The sequence below is a fragment of the Scomber japonicus genome, chromosome 8, assembly GCF_027409825.1.
Source record: "Scomber japonicus isolate fScoJap1 chromosome 8, fScoJap1.pri, whole genome shotgun sequence".
NCBI lineage: Eukaryota > Metazoa > Chordata > Actinopteri > Scombriformes > Scombridae > Scomber > Scomber japonicus.
The window spans coordinates 17,343,492-17,361,478 of record NC_070585.1 but is presented as its reverse complement, the minus strand read 5'-3'; the positions used below and the strand labels follow the sequence as shown (position 1 = coordinate 17,361,478).

The following is a 17,987-nucleotide window of genomic DNA, read 5'->3' as shown; positions in this document are numbered from 1 at the left end:
GGCGAGGCAGCTCAGAGTTTCCCCCTCTTACCACCTCTGACCAGGTAGTTTATGAGCTGCAAGTAGAACACGAGGAGGCCCGGCAATGTGATAATGGTGACCAAGATGGCTGAGGTCAAGACTGAGATAGCTTTGGCCTGTATGGCTGCGGTGTCAGGTAGAAGAAAGTCTCTTTTCTCACAGTTCAATTAAGAGCTGTTGAATATCCTCCTTGAACTTAGTAATGTGTCGTTTTTGCTTTTAGGCAGATTCATTGTTTTTATTCTTAAATTTTGTTTGTAGGATTAAAAGTAAAGAATATGACTTTATCTTTCAAGTCCAAAATGTTACGTTTAGTAGTTTGATAATTAAGCGCCCAGAAGCTCGTCATTCTATTTGATTATGAACATGCTCATGAACTATGACTGCACATAAAACCACACTTAACTGTGATCTTAAATCAACTTGAAAGCGCTTGATGTTACTCCACAATTGGGCAACACATGGCAACACAAGCACTATTAATCAGATAAAGAGCTATTAGTGTCACTGGTGACATGAAGGACATTTTAAGAGTGAATGTCATTTTACAGACTTGAAGTGGAGGCAGACTTGGCTCGCTGAGAGGCAAGGCTTCGACAGTGCAAGTAAACAGAGAGGGGATGGATGAAGGCCAGCAGACTGAGCACCGTCAGAGCAATGTTTACCTGTAAACATGTGAGCAGAGAGAGGAGAGGGCAGTCAGAGGAGAGTTTGTGATTATAGAGATGTAGGTAAATGAGATAAAGAACAAAATGTGGAAAAAAGTCACACAAAAAAATCACAAACTAGAGCAAAAAGAAACTAAGTAGAGTAACGTGTTGGAGAGTTACAATTGTATGAATCATGTAATGTACTTACATATAAAGGATCTCCATTCAGAGCTCCTTTCACCAGGGCAAAGCAGGGATACTGCAGCAATGAAAACACTGCAGACAAAGCCATGACCCCGCCGTACAGCTTCCCAAAGTGACATGATGGGAAACTACACACACACACACACACACACACACACACACACACAGAATGACAACAATGCAAAGAGAGGGAAGTGATAAAAAAGGAGGTAACATTAATTATCTGTTTATACATGAGCCTCCACTTATGGATCTATAGTCAATGATAAATACATTAACAAACACTTACATCTGCAAACAGCTACATTATATAAATCATTTATTAAATATTGGTATACTAGTTATAAATGCTAAATACAGAAACTTAAAATTACTGCACACTTCTCTTTTTCCCCAAAGTTGTACTTACTCATACTATCGCTTTTACATCATTCTTGCCTTTGTTGAGTTTATAACTAATAAATAATTATTGTTGTGTGACATATTTCTATATATTTCTATATTGCTCTTCTGCTTTTGTTACAGCTTGTTTTTTTAAATATTTTCTCCAGTGTTTTCAGTTTAGGACATTACAACTAAATGTGGTATCCAAAGCCTTGTGGAGCATCCTTGTGATGAGAGGACTGGTACACAATATAATCAAGGTAAATAAATAAAACTAACTAGAAAACAAAGTGTTGTTGTGCAGTTTGTTTGTTTGATTGTCTGGCTGCTTTGTGACTATATGGATGCATGTGAGTTAAAGTATGTGTCTATTTGCTGCCCCATCTCAAGAACATCTGTCTGTGAGTATACTCACGCAATGCTGATGAAGGCTGCGTTGCCACCGTAGAGGAAGGAGCGGTTAACCACCTGCAGGATGAAGGTGAGGTACTGCAGCGGCAGGTACGGGGTGGAGGCACAAACTGAGAACAGTACACACTGCAGTGCCGTCAGGAAGAGAGAAAGCACTGCGGCCCGCAGGTCTGCCTCCTGCTCACTCTCTCCTACACACACACACACACACACACAAATGAATAAACATACCTGTTCCCCTAAAGAGAAATAATCATTAGGACTCAGATTATATTTACAGAACTTCTGCAAGCGAGAAAGAATCAATTAGTGAAATTATTGACTATTTATTATTTATTAATGCTTTATAGTGGGTTGTTTACTGTGAATAATCCCTTTTGGCTAATGGATATGCTTCCCCGACTGAACAAGTGATGATTTGTCATGAGTTTCTCACTTTTAGCCACCAGGTCTACGGTACATATAACTTAATAAATCATTCATAAAGAGGTTTTCCAATGAGTCACTCAGTCAGATGTTCTGCTGTCCTAACTTGCATAAGTTCTATGGTCAAATGGTCCATTTGGAGGAGCATCCATGATGTAAACAACAAAAGGAAAGGAGAAAAGGAGGATAAACAAAAGCCAGAGAGATTTCTCACAATTTACCAAATGGAGTATTACAGAATTAAAAATAATATAATAAATAAATTACAACTAAAAAAATCTTATAAAGGATGCTTTAGCTAAGGGGTACCACCATTTGCAACTATGAGTTAAGTCCCACCTCTGAAGGTTTTTTCATTTTCAGTTTCAAGGGGAACATGCTTCTGTACTGCTGTTTTACCAGTCTCAATCAATAATGGGACTTTTGTAACCCATGTCTTGCCCAGTGACAAATGACTGGTTTGGCAGATGCTCTGGTTCAGTCACTATTAGTGTGGTACCTGCAGCACGGGGTTTGCCCTTGTGTCTGTCCATAATGAGGCCATTCCAAGGAGCACAGAGCACCCCACACAGCTGAGTGAAAGCAAACGCATTGATGTACCGGCTCACTGCAGAGACACACATACAAAGATGATTTATTTTTACAGCAGTATTTATACAAAAAGGCATAAAAATAATTACTTAACAGAATTACAAACAAGAATAGAAAAAGACTATTTTAATGTATCGCATAAAAGACATATGAAAATATATGTATGTAACCATAACATGTAAACATGTTATGGTTACATACACTGCACATGTAAACAAATTTAAACATGCACAGTTGTTTCAAATTATTTTCTATTTTTACTACATCAGTTCTTCAATCAGTAGAATCTATTATTATAAAATTAAGATCAACGACAGTGCACAAACAGGCACTTTAGTGTGCAGTTAAGGCTTCCAATGCAATCTTTCTTCTTTAATGTCCCTTGATGACTATTAAAGTTGTGTTGAAGCAAAGCTTAAGTGTTAAATATTCAGGGCTAGGGTTAGTCTGAACTTGCCTCCCTTAGGGAGACTGATTAAAGTTTGCCAAATAAGGTAAATGCTTAGACTGTGACGTGATGTTAGTATTGGTGTGTGTTTACCCAGTGAGGGCTCTCCCTCCGTCAGCCGCTGCAACATGGGGTTGAGTGTGCCGATGAACAGGTAATGTCTGAGCTGCATCACTGACAACCAGACCAGGTGCCACAAGAATAACCTGGACAGCAAACACTCACGGAAACTTTTCTCTGAGGGAGACGAGGAGCATACACAGATATGAAAAGAGCAAAAAGGACAAAGGGGCAACAAGAAGTGGATGAAAAAGGGAGAGTGGGAGAGACAGAATATATAATAACCTTATTTCAGTGATGTTATCTTTATCTCTGCGCCATATCAAACTACACAAATTTGCAGTTGCACACACCTTGTTTTACAGGGACGTCCTTGTTGAGCAGCGTTTCCTCTGTTGTTGTCTGTGAGTTACCATTCGCCACTGTCTGCTCTGGCTTCTTTGATTTACCAAAGATTATCCTGAAAAAGGTCAAAGGTCACAATAGGGTCAGCCACAGACTGAGGGAATGGTGAACATATTTTCCACAATATTTTAAACACACTAATTTATGTAGAAGAGGAAGGCTTAGCGCTTCCATTTTTACAGATTTTCACTGAAAAATAGTTTTTCTTACAGGAGCACATTAATTCAAACTGATTTCATCCAGATTTCATGCCTCATCACACCCAAAACTTGTTTTTCTTGTTGTAAGAGTACACTAGTAGGCACTGCAAACTGTACAGTATACCAATATGTTTACAGTCAACAGGCAATAAAGCAAAGAGCACAGATCAGAAACTCCTCTGTGTCCATCTATGTTAGAAAAAAACAAGAAATGATGAAACTACACTGAAATGTATATTTCTAAAAACATTTTTGCTTGGATCATTAATTGTATTACCTACTTTTCACTTATATTTCCATATAATAAAAACTATTAACATACTAAATTAAATTAAAATGAATGTAATTAATTACAAAACGAAGATAAGAAGAAGTCTTATTTTCACTCGATGCACCGTTCAAGAATGTTTGTTAGATGTCTGTGTGCCTGGTTTGGGATTCATACCCGTATGTGTAGCTTTCAGGCAGCGGGTAGGGAATGAACTTTTTGGGCAGGAGGAAAAAAGTCCTGAGCAAGTGAATGACGCTGCAGGCAGACAGAACCAGGAAAGAGGCACGGAGAGAGATGCCAGACTCATATAACAACTGCAGGGAAAGAGAAGAAGGAGGTGGAGATCATCAGTAGTACATAAGATGGTATTTAAATCTAAATGACAGCAGTGAATGAAACCTTCAGTCTGTTTCTTACCTTGATGACGAGGAAGAGTGCTGAGGAAGAGTCAAAGGCACCATTGTAGAGAGTGATGATGGTGGAGCGATGAGTGCCAAACAGATTCCCTACCTGCAGGAAGAAAATGGAAATTGATAACAACTGATGAACGATGTATGTAAGTGTCTGTTTTCTCTCATTCAGCAATAATATTAATAAAATGTATTCATGTAGAATAGAGCAGAGTGACTTATCAAGACTATGCCTGCAATGTAAAATTATTTTTTTCTGAGTTGAATTTCCAGTTGGATATGAGGTTATGGTTTGTAGGCCAGGCCCAGCAGACGTAACCACGAGGGTTTTGTGTTTTCTCCCCATGATATCATGAGCTCAGTATGAGTAAAGCCCTGCAGTCAGTACAGTAACACTCTGTCTTTTTCTGTTTCCAGTTAAGTAATGACTCGAAGACAGATCTGAGTATTTTTATCACTAAAATCATAAAATCAAACCGTGGCTTCCCAAAAAAAGCTCCAACAACTGTGCTTCTCAGAGAGATTTCCTTTTCATGATAGGCTACTCATTCACTGAGCATGCAGATAGGCACTGAGTATTAGCCTATAACATATCATATAATCAGGGTTGGCAAGGTTATTTTTGAAATGTAATAGGTTACAGATGGCTAGTTACCCTGTTTAAAATGTAGTAAGTAATGGAACTATTTCAATTACTTAATCAGCTGTTAGGGTAAGTGTACCCATTAAGCCCGGCAAAATGTAAGTTCAGATGTTTTTCATGGATACTGACATGGTTTGTGAGGTCATTTCTCATAAAGATTTATCTCTCATTTGAAAATGTATTCACTAGTTCATGTAGATGTTGGAATATAAAATAAAGATATTTTATGAAAAGAGTCAAAAGTCTGGCATGGGCTTAATTGGTACTGTGACACCATATGTGCTCCAAATAAGCCTACATCATGATTTATATACAAAATATAAAAAATATTGTTTTCAAAGAATTAAAAACAGCAATATATGTATTCAGTAACATGTTAAATATTTTAAAAATGATGAAAAAACCCTCCTTAGCAAAATCATAAAAGGTCTGACTTCAGATGTAACCCCCTTTGTAAACATCAACATTTGTAACAGATTACAGTTACATCTATTTTGTAATTAAATGACATAACTCCATTACATGTAACTATAGTTACTCCCCAACACTGTATATAACCAAACTAAACATAATGACAGACAGAAGCCTGCAGATGTTCTTTGCTCATGCACAAATACATTTAACAATCACACAGTCAAATTTTAAAACTGCCTTGTAGGGATTTTCTAATTGCAACTTTAAGCAAACATGAGCCATCCGATGATTCTGAGCTAAAATTATTTATGTGATTATTTGGTTAAATTAGTTGGTTATCTTATATAATCATCAGTCATCTTAAAGCTTAAAACATACTAAACATTATTTGATTCCATCTTCTCCAGTCTGAGTATTTGCTGCCTTTTCATACATGAGACACCAGTATCCTGGTTATGATCAGGTTTTTGGAATATCAAAGGTGTGTGTTGCACATGTAATCCTGCATATGCTACCTGGAGCACTCCAACAAATACCAGGACACTGTGGCATATAAATCACCTGATCCAGGTTTTCTTAACATTCTCTGTTGGTAGAGAAATGGGCAGCTAAGATGTTGAGAAAACACATCTGGAAAGCAGGGCTTTCCACTAAGGCACAGACTAGCCAGCCATAATAAATGAGTAGATAGCTGGGGGGTCGGGGGGCAACTGTTGGTGGTTACAAATAAAAATACTCTGAAGTAAAAGACATTTCCAACATAAATTATAAAATAAATAATAGATAGCCTAAGTGTGCCTGCATAATAGGCTATATTATTTCTTAGACATTTGCTCTATATGCTAATGCACCCATTTAAACTGTGATTTGCTCACATAGTATTACATCATGAGGCGTTCTGGGCTTGTAACTCTTATTTTCGGTGCATGACACATTCACGCAACTGAGTATGCTATGAATTAACAACGCCAGCAGTTTGCAGTGGTGGTTACACAATTAAACACTCAGCGAACATTTCTCCCTTTGTAACTAATGAAAATACACTCTTACGAGACCGTTTGGTTTCATTTGTACAACTGACAGTGTCTTTTGATGTCAGCACGTGTCGCAGGTGGTGCTAATTGAACGCTTGAAGAGAAGACTGGACTACCGGTAGGACCTAATTGTGCAGTCTGCTATATGGACGCTGTACTTTGAGTACTTTGGAGTTCTGGACTGTTATGGACAAAAAAAGCAATCTGAATATGCCAATTTGGCCTGAATGATATGTTGTTGTTTTTTTTAAAGGCACAGATTGACCGATCATGAAAAGAAACAATCACTCAGTCTGAATAACCACCATTGTACCTGCATGTTTGTCATCAGGAACAAGATGCCACCCACAGCCAGGAGGGAGAGAGCTGGAAAGAGCAGGATGGACAGAACTGATGGAAAAAAAGACAAAAATTAGGAAAATGCACCTCCACATCTTGTAGCTGAAACACCTCAGTCCTTTATATGTCAATATTTATTCAGTCAATAACAGCACAAAACAAGCAAAGAGAGAAAGTGTCTTCACCTGAGGATGAGAAGGCCACCATCACGGTACCCATGGTGTAAAGAAATCTGTTGGAAAAAAGAGATTTCATCGGTCATAATGACTTCTTTAGGTTGAGGTCTTCACAATACCAAACATGAAGCTGATAGAGATGGTGATGGCTTTAAAGGACTAGATAAAAAAAACAATGGGTTAACAGTAAGAAAACAGGACTTAAAATGAATAAAAAAGAAAGGGACATTCAATACATAATAGTAAACACACATTCACATGCAGGCTTTCTGTCATGTTTGGAGAACTTTTGCCCTACTTTAATTTTCCTTTCTTGGCTCTATTCAACTCATTTAAACCCCTTGTCCACTATTTGCATTCCTTGGCTCTTTATTTTCCCTCCACCCTCTTTTAGTGGAAACATATGGATGTCCCTAGTGGCAGTTTGTTATTGAAGATTAAGATATTTCTGGGGGAAAAAACTTGATAGATATGTGTGTGAGTGTCAATGTGTTTATGTTATATGATAGATGTTAACTGTGGTGGTAGGGAGGAGTTACTGAGTTACGGGATCTGAACTTCTGCAGAAAAACACACGTTTTCTATGTGTCTTAATCCATTTTCCTTTTTCCAGTTTTAGTTTTTTAAGGCTGTGGTATTTCAGTGCGCTCCTTTTTCTCATAAAACATTTCTCTACATTCTGGATGGCTTGTACTGTCAGGCTTTGGCATATACACACATCTCCATTCGTTCAACCGCTGCCTGGAAATTTCAACTACTTTATGCAACATTCCTCAGGATGTTGCTGTTTCTTGCTTTTCTAACTTTCCTACAGCATGTGCCCCTTTTTAATTCACAAGAGCATGAACAGCATATGCACACTAACATTTCACACAAACTCAAATTATACAATGTCCTCTCTGTATGAGAGAGGACTCTTCTCGGCTGTTGTTGTAAGCAAACAGATTTGGGATACCCTCAGAGGGAAATACCAGAGATTGAAATGAAAACACAGCTTGCCTCTTTGCAAAGTAGCATTAGCTTAGCCACCACAGGCAGTCGCAGTCACAGCAATGCAAGGAATTAGTGAAGACGACAGAAGCCCATCTGTCTTTACTGAAAATGTGTTTGGTTTGGCAGAACAGCAGGGTGCTGCAAACCGCCACTCTTTGATGTTTTACTACTGCAGCATCAAAAAAATGAATGTATTGGCTAAGAAACCCGAATGGTTAATAATTCAAATAGGAGTTGCTGCACTTTCTTGTCTTGCTTTTTCTACTAATTTATTTCTCAGCACATTGTGTTTTATCATGGCTGACTGTGCTATTAGATTACTTAATATAATGTCATATAATTTATATCTGTACAGCCTCTACACTCTTATTTGGAAGTATTTATTTAAAAAAAACTACCTTAACTCAGTGGATGATATTTGGCCATCCAGAAAGAAGACAGAAAATGCTTTGAGGCATGAATGTTTAACTTCCACTGAGGGTTGAACTACCATCTTTGTGTATCAATACTAACCAGTATTGTGCACTTCCTTTAGTTTTTTTTAAGTCATTTTCAGACAGTAAGTTTCACATTTCACTTTCAACTAATACAGTTGTAAATAATCTGTTTTTTCTGTGTTTTTTTATTTGAAGATGTGAAAAATTAGTTTGAAATAAAAATCTGCTCAAGAAATTTTATCACTAAAATTAACTTTTTTAACCTAAGACTCTGGCAAACCAATTCGAACCCCACAAGTTTGTCCATATGAGTAAATGTATGTTTTCACATGAGATCAGAATTCAAAATTTCAGCTTTTGGGCCAAATTATTTCAAATTACACAGGTCAAAATGATGCCTCATACAGCAGAAAACCGAGTTTGTACTGAAGATTTTTATATAAAACACTTAGGTAAAGGTAAATTAAGAAGATATTTAAAGTCACACTAATGAACAACCTTTCTTACTTACTTACTCACTGGGTAACTTTTTTGACAAGAAATTACATATTTAAATTCATTGACAATTTAATTAAAAAGGTTTTTAAGGTGGACTCACATTCCAAAGAGCCGAGCCACAGTGGTCCCAAACCGATCAAAGAGGAAACCATTGGGCAGTGTGAGGAAATTATTCATAAAGGAGGCAATGGTGAAAACGAGAGAGAACTGTTCATCCTGTCCACTGCAATCTGTCAGAGGAAAACATTAAAAAATGGAGAAGATAAGAAATATGTGGTCAAAGAAAGACAGTTGAGCTGAGCTGTGTTTTGCAGCTCATCCTCTCTTGATAATTCAATAGACATCAGAATTTAAAGTACTACAGGTGGGGACATTTAACTGACCTAAAGCTGTGCCATTGACTTGTGTGACGTTGACGCACAGAGAGCTGAAGTATCCCTCCGTCTTCAGAACAAAAACAAGCGAAGCCCATCCAAACACAGCCCCGGCAAAACACAGGCACTCCACCAGACCTGTAGCGAAGGTGAGGCTGCGCTGCACCATCAATCTCTTCTCAACACCGGGCATCGTCCCACGTTGACTCACACACACAAGCAGACAATTCACAGACTGTATTCACACGTGCATGGATACACAAGCACGCAGCTGGATTTCCTCACTTTACCTGCCAAAATAGAAGAATAGAAATAAGACTTTGATTAGATTTTGTCATATTTTCTGTTATTTGGAAAAAAGTCAATGTTGACTCCATTGTGCAATCCTAAAGCAATGATGAACAAATTTCCATAAATGTGATAAATGCGATGTTCAACAGCTTTTGGAAAGAACATCTTTCACAAACAAAACAAGGGCTCACATCTGGACACAAATTGTGTTGCTTGAATCCAGTCCTTTAGAACAAATCTCTTCCAAAAAGATACATACAACTCCTTGCTGTGATACTAGTAAGTCTTAACTCCTACTTTAACAACAGAAGGACATAATTGAAATATACAACTATAGATCACAAACAAAGTGACTTTCTTTTGAATCCACAAAGAGAAGAGATCCTGGAAGACAAAAAACACTCATGTTAAGTTGCAGTATTCTCCGGTTTTTAGAAAACGTGGTTCAGACCTTATCGTATTTCCGCCTCTGTGTGTCTCCCCTGATGTTACAACACCACGATACTCTTACACCATTCTTCCTTATATATAGCTCAGCTCTTCCTTCCGCTTTTTCACCAGTGTCCCCTCCCCATTGTTTTTCTGTCTCGCTCTCAGTCACTCTCACTAGAATAAACAGTGCTGCAGTCTAGGCGGGCCAAACATCTGCTCCACTCAAGTAGTGAGACATACTCCAGATGTAGAAGCTAGAGTTGTTAAGCCAAAAGACCATGTGACTTGCGAAAGAAGGCAACACGGTGAGTGCTATGTGGAAATTGGGTCCATATGAACAAAGCATCCTTGATAGGCCTTATCACTCTTTGATGGACTGAGAAAGAATGGATGGCTCAGTAACATATGACCAGTTATGCTGCAGGCGTCCCCAGAGGAAAACTTCACAACTGTCTTTTCTGTATCTCCTGAGAAGTAAATCATATATTTTACAAATAGAAGAAAAAGCTAAAAAAGGGTTATAAGTCACTTGCATTATCTTTAAATAAGATAAAACGTTTTTTATTTTTCATGTAAAGCCAACATTTCCATCTGTAATAATATTCATGTATGGTTCCCAAAGCTGAATAAAGTCTCCAGCCTAATACACAGCCATAAAACAAGTAGATAACTCCTTTATCCAGACTATCTTAATGAATTCTTGGATCAATACTATAGCGTTGGGGTCTTTATGTGAATAAAAACAGCTGTGTCGTCAGCAAATAATTAGACACTTTTTTAGAAACATTTTATTAATCATTAATTTAAATTTAAAATAATGATGGCCTTCCATTTCAAGAGATGCTATAAAATACTTTTGACTACTAAGCTGTCAGTATCTTTATTTTAAGCACACATGAATCTGCACATGGTTCACTTACATATGTGCCAGCAGACTCCCTCTTCATTAAATTTACTGCCACTATCAATAACCCACAATATCATGCCTGTAACTTAAGAGAATTAACAACACTAAATCAATTACAGTATGTCAGACATACTATCAAGCTCCAGTCCACCAAATCCCTTAATTATCAAACTCTGCCATCCAGACAACTCTGAGAATCCAGAGACTATAAACCATTATTATATTTTTTTGGAGGATAAGACAATGGTTGAGTTAAATGATTTTAGTTTGTTTCTTTGGTTGATTTCACTGGTGAAGAGGGGTGCAAATTGGTTGCAGTGACATTACCACAGAAAGGATCAAGACATTTAGTTCAGAACAAAATAATGCATCAATTTGCAAGTAGAAGGTTGTTGCTATGAGACGGTTGTGATGGAAGATGAGCAATCAGGGCACAAACCGTTACATAATCTTCATCATTAGAACAACGTACTTTGCATAACTTTCAAACGTCTCTTTTCTATCAGTGTGATCAAGCAGGCTTCTCCAGGTCGAGGGGAGTTTACTACTGGTCACTGTTGAAAGTCTTTACTTTAACTATAGCACCACTCATAAGACCTCATGTACATGCTTTACTACTATCGTCACCTGATCACAAGACACAGATCTCATAACACACACATTGGCACGCAAACTAGCTTTTACGCACTTCCCCAAACCAACGGCTGAGTGTTGACACAAGCATCACTGCCCCAGCTTACATCTGTGTGTGTGTATGTGTGTAGATAAAGCCTTGAGACACGAAATACAAAGAAGGTCTTAAGGATACACAAGGCAGACCTACTATCGTTTAAAGGATAATGCCTCCATTATTTCACTTCCTTACTATGCTAACAAATTGCATATAAAGATCAAAATTAAGAGTGGATTTATCCTAATTGTGTATACTGTATTGTGTGTGCAGCCACAGCATGATAAATCTTATATTGTACTCTCTGCCCCCCCCCCCCCTCTCCATTAATGTCATAAAACCATAAAACAAAATACAAAGAAGTCATAATGGTGCACAAATTAATTGACTAAAACCAACATGCTCAACATGGATAAAAAGTCCATGTTCCTCCTGTAAACCAATTTCCCTCGATGGCATTTTTAAAAAAGTTAATCGTCCTCAGAAAGACAAAAAGAAAAAAGCAACTTGCAAGGGGGACCTTAACTAACAAAGAGCTGCAATTTATCCTTATCTCTGTGCAGGGTGACCTGTTTTCCTCTGAAGGAATAACACATGGCTCCAGGTTTGGGAATATGCACTAATAAAGCAACAATTTCAGCTGAAGTAATTAAGGTATAAAAGCTAGATTTTCACATGAAGTAAGAAAAAAGGGGGCCTCAAGATAAGCACGACCCTCCTTATCATATGAGTTAGAGTTGATTAAACAACCACAAATCAGTTGACACACAGTAACCCTGGTTTTGTAATCCAGCCTTACAGTAAATATAGGTTATGGTTAGGGTGCTGGCATGGGGTAGCCATGTAGTTGTGATGGTAATAATGGATAATAAGGAAATGCCGATGTCAGCAACTTCTGTTACAGCGAATGGTCAGATGTCATCATGTTTCTGTTTTACTGGTACAAAAAGCCAAAATAGAGATACATCACGGGACTTACTTCATCACAATCACTACTTCTTCTTTCTAAAAATGTTTAGGTCAAAAGTAAAATGGAAATGCCTCACATGATTTATAGGATCATCTGATGCCAAAAAATACTAGAAAGATTATTCTGTTAGATCCTGCTTTGTATGATAGACAGGTGACAGATTAAAGGAAAAACCAACATAAAGTGTCTAAGTAAGGTGTTGGGCTACCATGTGCTGCCAGAACAGCTTCAATGCCCCTTATCACTGATTCTACTCTGGAGGGATGAACACCACTATTTAAAAGAAATCCCCAAAATCTCTCAGAGGTGTTCATTTTGGTTGAGATCTGGTGTCTGTTAAGTTATACTGTAGCATATGATTCACATCATTTTCATACTTGGGGGCATTGTCATCATGGTCGAGACCACTTTGTGTTGATTTGCAGTGACTTCTCCCTAAGGGGACAAGTGGACCCAAACCATGCCAGCAAAATGTCCCCCACAGCAGTACAGAGCCACTGGATGCCCTCACTGTAGGGGTCAATCATGCAGGCCTGTATCATTCCTCTCCTCTTGGTGTAAGTCACACATGGACTCACCCACCCCTGAACTCTTAAATGTGCATTCATCTTTTGTAATGAGGGGTTTACTACAACCCCATTATAATATTCCTCTCTATGTAATTATGAACTGTTCCTGCAGACATTCTGATCTCATCCTGCATTGACATTCTCAGTCACCTAGGGAGGAGTTACTCTTCTGTTTTTCCTCACATATCACACTAATGCACAAGCATCACAGTCATCAAATGTGTGCTGTCGACTGCAATTTTCAACCCTATTTAATGATGTCTTTCCCATAGATATAAATGCAGATGTCACTTTAGTCACTGTTCCTTTATTAAACAGCCGACAAGTTAAGCTGTCATTGTGACTGAAGCTCCTGCCATCTGTGCCCCAACAATGAACCCTCTTTCAAAGTATCTTAGATCTTTCCCTCTTGACATCTTGATCAGAAATCAGAATGAACTGGGCCTGCTCAGCATTTTTATACATGCCACAGAGCATGATTTGATGTAAACTGCTTAATTGTACCATGTGGTGCACCTGTGTGTGTGGAAGCATCTGCACTCATTATGTTTCTCCACTCATTAATTCAGGGTTTTCATTTAATTCATCTATGTGGGCTTCTTCATTTCTCCTGATGGACAAAAAACATTTTTTATTACACAGAATTGTATAAACTTATAAAATGTATTTAACTGGACTCAGTTTGACTGAATTAAGCCAGTTGAATTCACATCTCAACTAGCAGAGCATGAAGAAATCAATGTCTCTCTGTCCACTGATGAGGTTAAACAAACACTTGAAATGACAACCTGGGTAATGATTAAAAGGTCAAGAGCAACACAATACTACTAAACCTCTGTCAATTAAAATCTGTTCATATTTATATACAATGTAAATCATGCATAGCATAGCAGGATAGTGACATATTTTCTGTTTTCTAAGGGAGAAATCCTTAACCTGAAGACCATGCAAAAACCAAGCAGTTTGTTACTATGGCTGAATGTTGGAATGACCAGTTTCACTCGTCAAAATGGTCAGACTGGCCGAATATCACCACAGGGCATACAAGAGTCTGCTGATGTTTGTGAGTCATACTGCAGTGGATTCGCAACTTCATTGTAATTTGTTTAATGGAAATGTTGCTCCTTATCTGGTAATATTTTGTTATACTGTACATATGCAGTGGACAATTTCAACATGAAAGATGATTGTGTGTTCTGTTCTGTGTCTCCCAGTATCCCAATACTGCTGTTACAGGCTGCACTGTGGGTACATAGTCAATAGTTAAATGCAATTTCACCTACTGAATATTGTCACTATATCAGCCTTTACAGAACAGTAAATATAGCTTTTAAATTTATAGGGAAGCCACAATTGCAAGTGAGAGATATTAATTAAATATTAATAGCAAAGCTCTTCAGCTAAGTGATCATTCGTGCTCTTTGCACTCATACAGATACAAAGAGGCACCAGAAAATGTAAAGCAAGTCCTTCTCACCAAATACAATTACAATACTGCATGCATAGCCTCCCCAGGCTTTCACAAACATTTAACTCCTCTCCCTTTTTATTTAAAGAATGTTGCACAACATGAACACAAGTTCAGTGACATAGTTTCTCAAACTTTTCTGACTTTTCTGACCTTCTTTTGGCTTCCTACCATGACATAAAGTTGCTAATCAGATACAAGTATCAAGTGCTTTGTGTTCTGTTTTGGGGAGGAAACTCCAAATGGATTACATAGAGATTATTCCATATTAGTGGATTATTTTTATTCCAAATACGGCATGTCAGACACATAATGCAACTGCAACAAACAGTTATTTTCATTATCAATTATTTTCTTAATTATTAACAACTAGAATGACAAATTGTTTAGTCTGTTGATCACTGTTTACTATGATCCTATGATCAAAGAAGAATAAAGAATCTCTATTAATCTGTATTATATTGTATTCATTTTAGAGGTTGGATCCAGACAGACGATCCATTTTCTGTTGTTTGGTTAGACTCAATATTGAAGCTCTAACCCAAACCTCAAGGAGGATGAACACCTATACACACACACACACACACACACACACACACACACACACACACCTTTTCCTGATTGATCAGTGTGCTTTTTAAGGATACTGCCTATGTAGAAAAGCTATGCAGCATGCATTTATTACCAGGATGTGCTTTAACATTACTCAACAGGACAGTCATTCTCCCTTTGCCCATACATGGCAGTAATTTGACTACAGTTCAATTAAGTCAAGCTCTAGTGCATAGTACATGAAGTTCAGCACTGAATCAAAATACATGACGTGCTTAAAGGTGTTTGAATGAGTGTTTTATCCTGCTTGGGATAAAATCCATGCATAAAATCTCACAGCCACAACTCCCTCTCGCTGACTTAATGCTGCATATAACATTCACATGCTGCAGTGTCTTCTCAACCCTTTGCTTGGGGCTAGAACTGCTGGTCTGCTGGTCTGTGGCTGCTGCCCACACTGAGCTATATTTGTGTGTATAAACAAAAGAAAACATAAGCTTTGACGTAAATGTCGCGCATGGGATCTCAGGATTTGTCCCGAAGGCGAGCTTCTGATCTATTTCACTGTACAGCTGTATGATGTGTGACGCCCTTTCATAGCAGGATGTAAACTTACGTGATGTTATGGCCTCCTACCGTGGTCCTATTGTCCATATCATCCACATATTGTCTGAACCATAGGGTGTGAGGACCCACATGCTGCGGCCGCTGTTGACAGGCTGGGCGGGGTAGAGAGGTTTTTTTTTCTCCCCCCGATAAAAAACACATAGTCTGCTTCGCTCTGCACCTATCACTGATCTCTCGTAGTGTTTCCTCCAGGTCCAAACGCCCTCCTTCACAGTTCCTGAAAACATTGAGCTACCTCCTCACCACAGTAATAGGAAAGGGTTACTGCTAGAGTCATTGTTGTTAAACTGGATTTAACATTTTAAACAGGGTTGTAGTATTTAAAGTTTTTGAAAATGTATTAGTCTTCCAATATAATTAAATTAAATACATTTTGGGATGATTTCACCACCATCATAAAATAATTTAAATTAATTAATTAACAGGCTATAGCTGCATCATCTCACCAATTTCAAGGTTTTATAGGCAATAAATACTGTAAATACATTAAATTATTTTTAAAAAGCTGAGCAATTTAGCCTACAACAATATAAAAGTGTGTAGGCCTATAGCCTGAATACAGGGGCGCACTTGAATTGTTTAGTCTGTTGGCTCCCCAGTGTGGTCATTTAGTAACACTGCATGGCTCCTGTGAGAGTTGTTTACTTTCATCAACTAAAACATGACTTCTACAAACAATTCGATTATGAAAAAAATCTTCTCTGATCTGTAGTCGTTGCTGAATACAACATAAAACTGCCGATGAAAGACTTTTCAGTTAGTTTAACTAATGAAATAACCATGTTGTAATTTATGATGCTCATTAGACAGACCAGGGGGTATTCCAGAAAGCTGATTATGTGAAAACTCAGTGTTATCTGTTCCAGAAAGAGAGGTAACTGAAACTCTGAGTCAGTCACCATGGTAACTGACTCTGTGACATAACCTGCTCGCTGGCTGGTTTTCTTTAAGAAACCCTGAGTTTGAACCTGTCTCCTCCTACCTGAAGTAAGCTGCCAGACATGGGTTGTCCATTTCTTCGCAATCTGATAGATATAGAGGCAGACTTAATTCGCAATGCCTTATGTCAGGAGATGTATTCAGGTCTCAATTGGATGTGCTTTCATTCCGAGATGAATATCTGTTAGAACAATAGGTTCACTGTTCATTACACTCAATCATTTCTAACATTCTCCGGCCATATCTGCCTTCTTGTTTATCTTATTTTTATCAATGACTCCAATATGTAGGCTATAATAAGTAAGTAGGATCAAATGAGAGGACGTGTTAAACAGCTTTCTGTTGGGGATTTAAATTACTACATGTTGAAATAGCCACTGAATTAATATTTACTTAGTTTAATAGCTACGTCAACTATGAATAACGTCAAAGCGAGGTACAATCATAACCCTACACTTCAATAAACCAAGAGCTGAAATATTGCTGCACTCACACATCACAAGACAATGATACAGTGGATTAAATCATTTGAAGGCAGTGTATGGCTGAAGATGATGGTAATATCAGTGTTCACTGAAAACCACCCAAGCAGACAGCACAACAGTTATTATTGATACATGTGACAACAATCACACAGCACATCTGAATACTGGTTTCAAAATAAGTCACTAAGTGAGGTGCGCAACTTCACACACTGCAAAAGCCAACATATAATGCACCTGACATCAACTACCACACAACAAACAGCGTCACACAGTTATACAGTCTATGGTCACACCCAGTGTTGGGAAGATTACTTTGGAAATGTAGTTGGTTACAATTACAAGTTATTCTGTTGAAAATGTAATAGTATTGTAACTATTTCAATTACTTTCTCAATGTAACTAATTACATTTGATTACATTTTGATTACTTTTCTTAATTTTGAATGAATACTCTCGACTGTTAACCATTTTCACATTTTAAGACCTGATAGTGTTACTGTTTACCTTCACCGCTGGCAAACAATCTTTGCATTGTACTACAATGTCAGGGCCCTTGTCTGCTTTCTGTACTAATTTAAGGGAATTTCGTTGCGATCGGTGTCGATCTAATAAGCAGCAACACAGAGCTATAAGGACGCTTTGCTCTCACACATGCCGCATTTATAGTCACACATACACATGCACAGAC

General features: G+C 37.9%; 1 protein-coding gene across 3 annotated transcripts; it reads right to left on the bottom strand.

Moving 5' to 3' along the window:
• Positions 1–399: 399 nt before the first annotated feature.
• Positions 400–16,015, bottom strand: slc43a3b (solute carrier family 43 member 3b). 3 transcript variants are annotated; one of them, XM_053324413.1, is made up of 13 exons: positions 15,865–16,015; positions 9,399–9,679; positions 9,116–9,245; positions 7,097–7,143; positions 6,886–6,962; positions 4,489–4,581; positions 4,246–4,385; positions 3,549–3,655; positions 3,229–3,372; positions 2,596–2,703; positions 1,675–1,861; positions 880–1,003; positions 400–686 (listed from the first exon to the last, which is right to left on the bottom strand). In XM_053324413.1, the coding sequence occupies exons 2-13, from the start codon at positions 9,580–9,582 to the stop codon at positions 567–569; spliced, it is 1,461 nt and encodes a 486-aa protein (XP_053180388.1). In that variant the 5' UTR covers positions 9,583–9,679; positions 15,865–16,015; the 3' UTR covers positions 400–566. The 3 variants fall into 3 exon arrangements, with proteins under 3 accessions (XP_053180388.1, XP_053180390.1, XP_053180389.1); XM_053324415.1 differs by having other exon boundaries at positions 15,885–16,015; XM_053324414.1 differs by lacking the exon at positions 15,865–16,015 and adding an exon at positions 10,132–10,162.
• Positions 16,016–17,987: the final 1,972 nt, after the last annotated feature.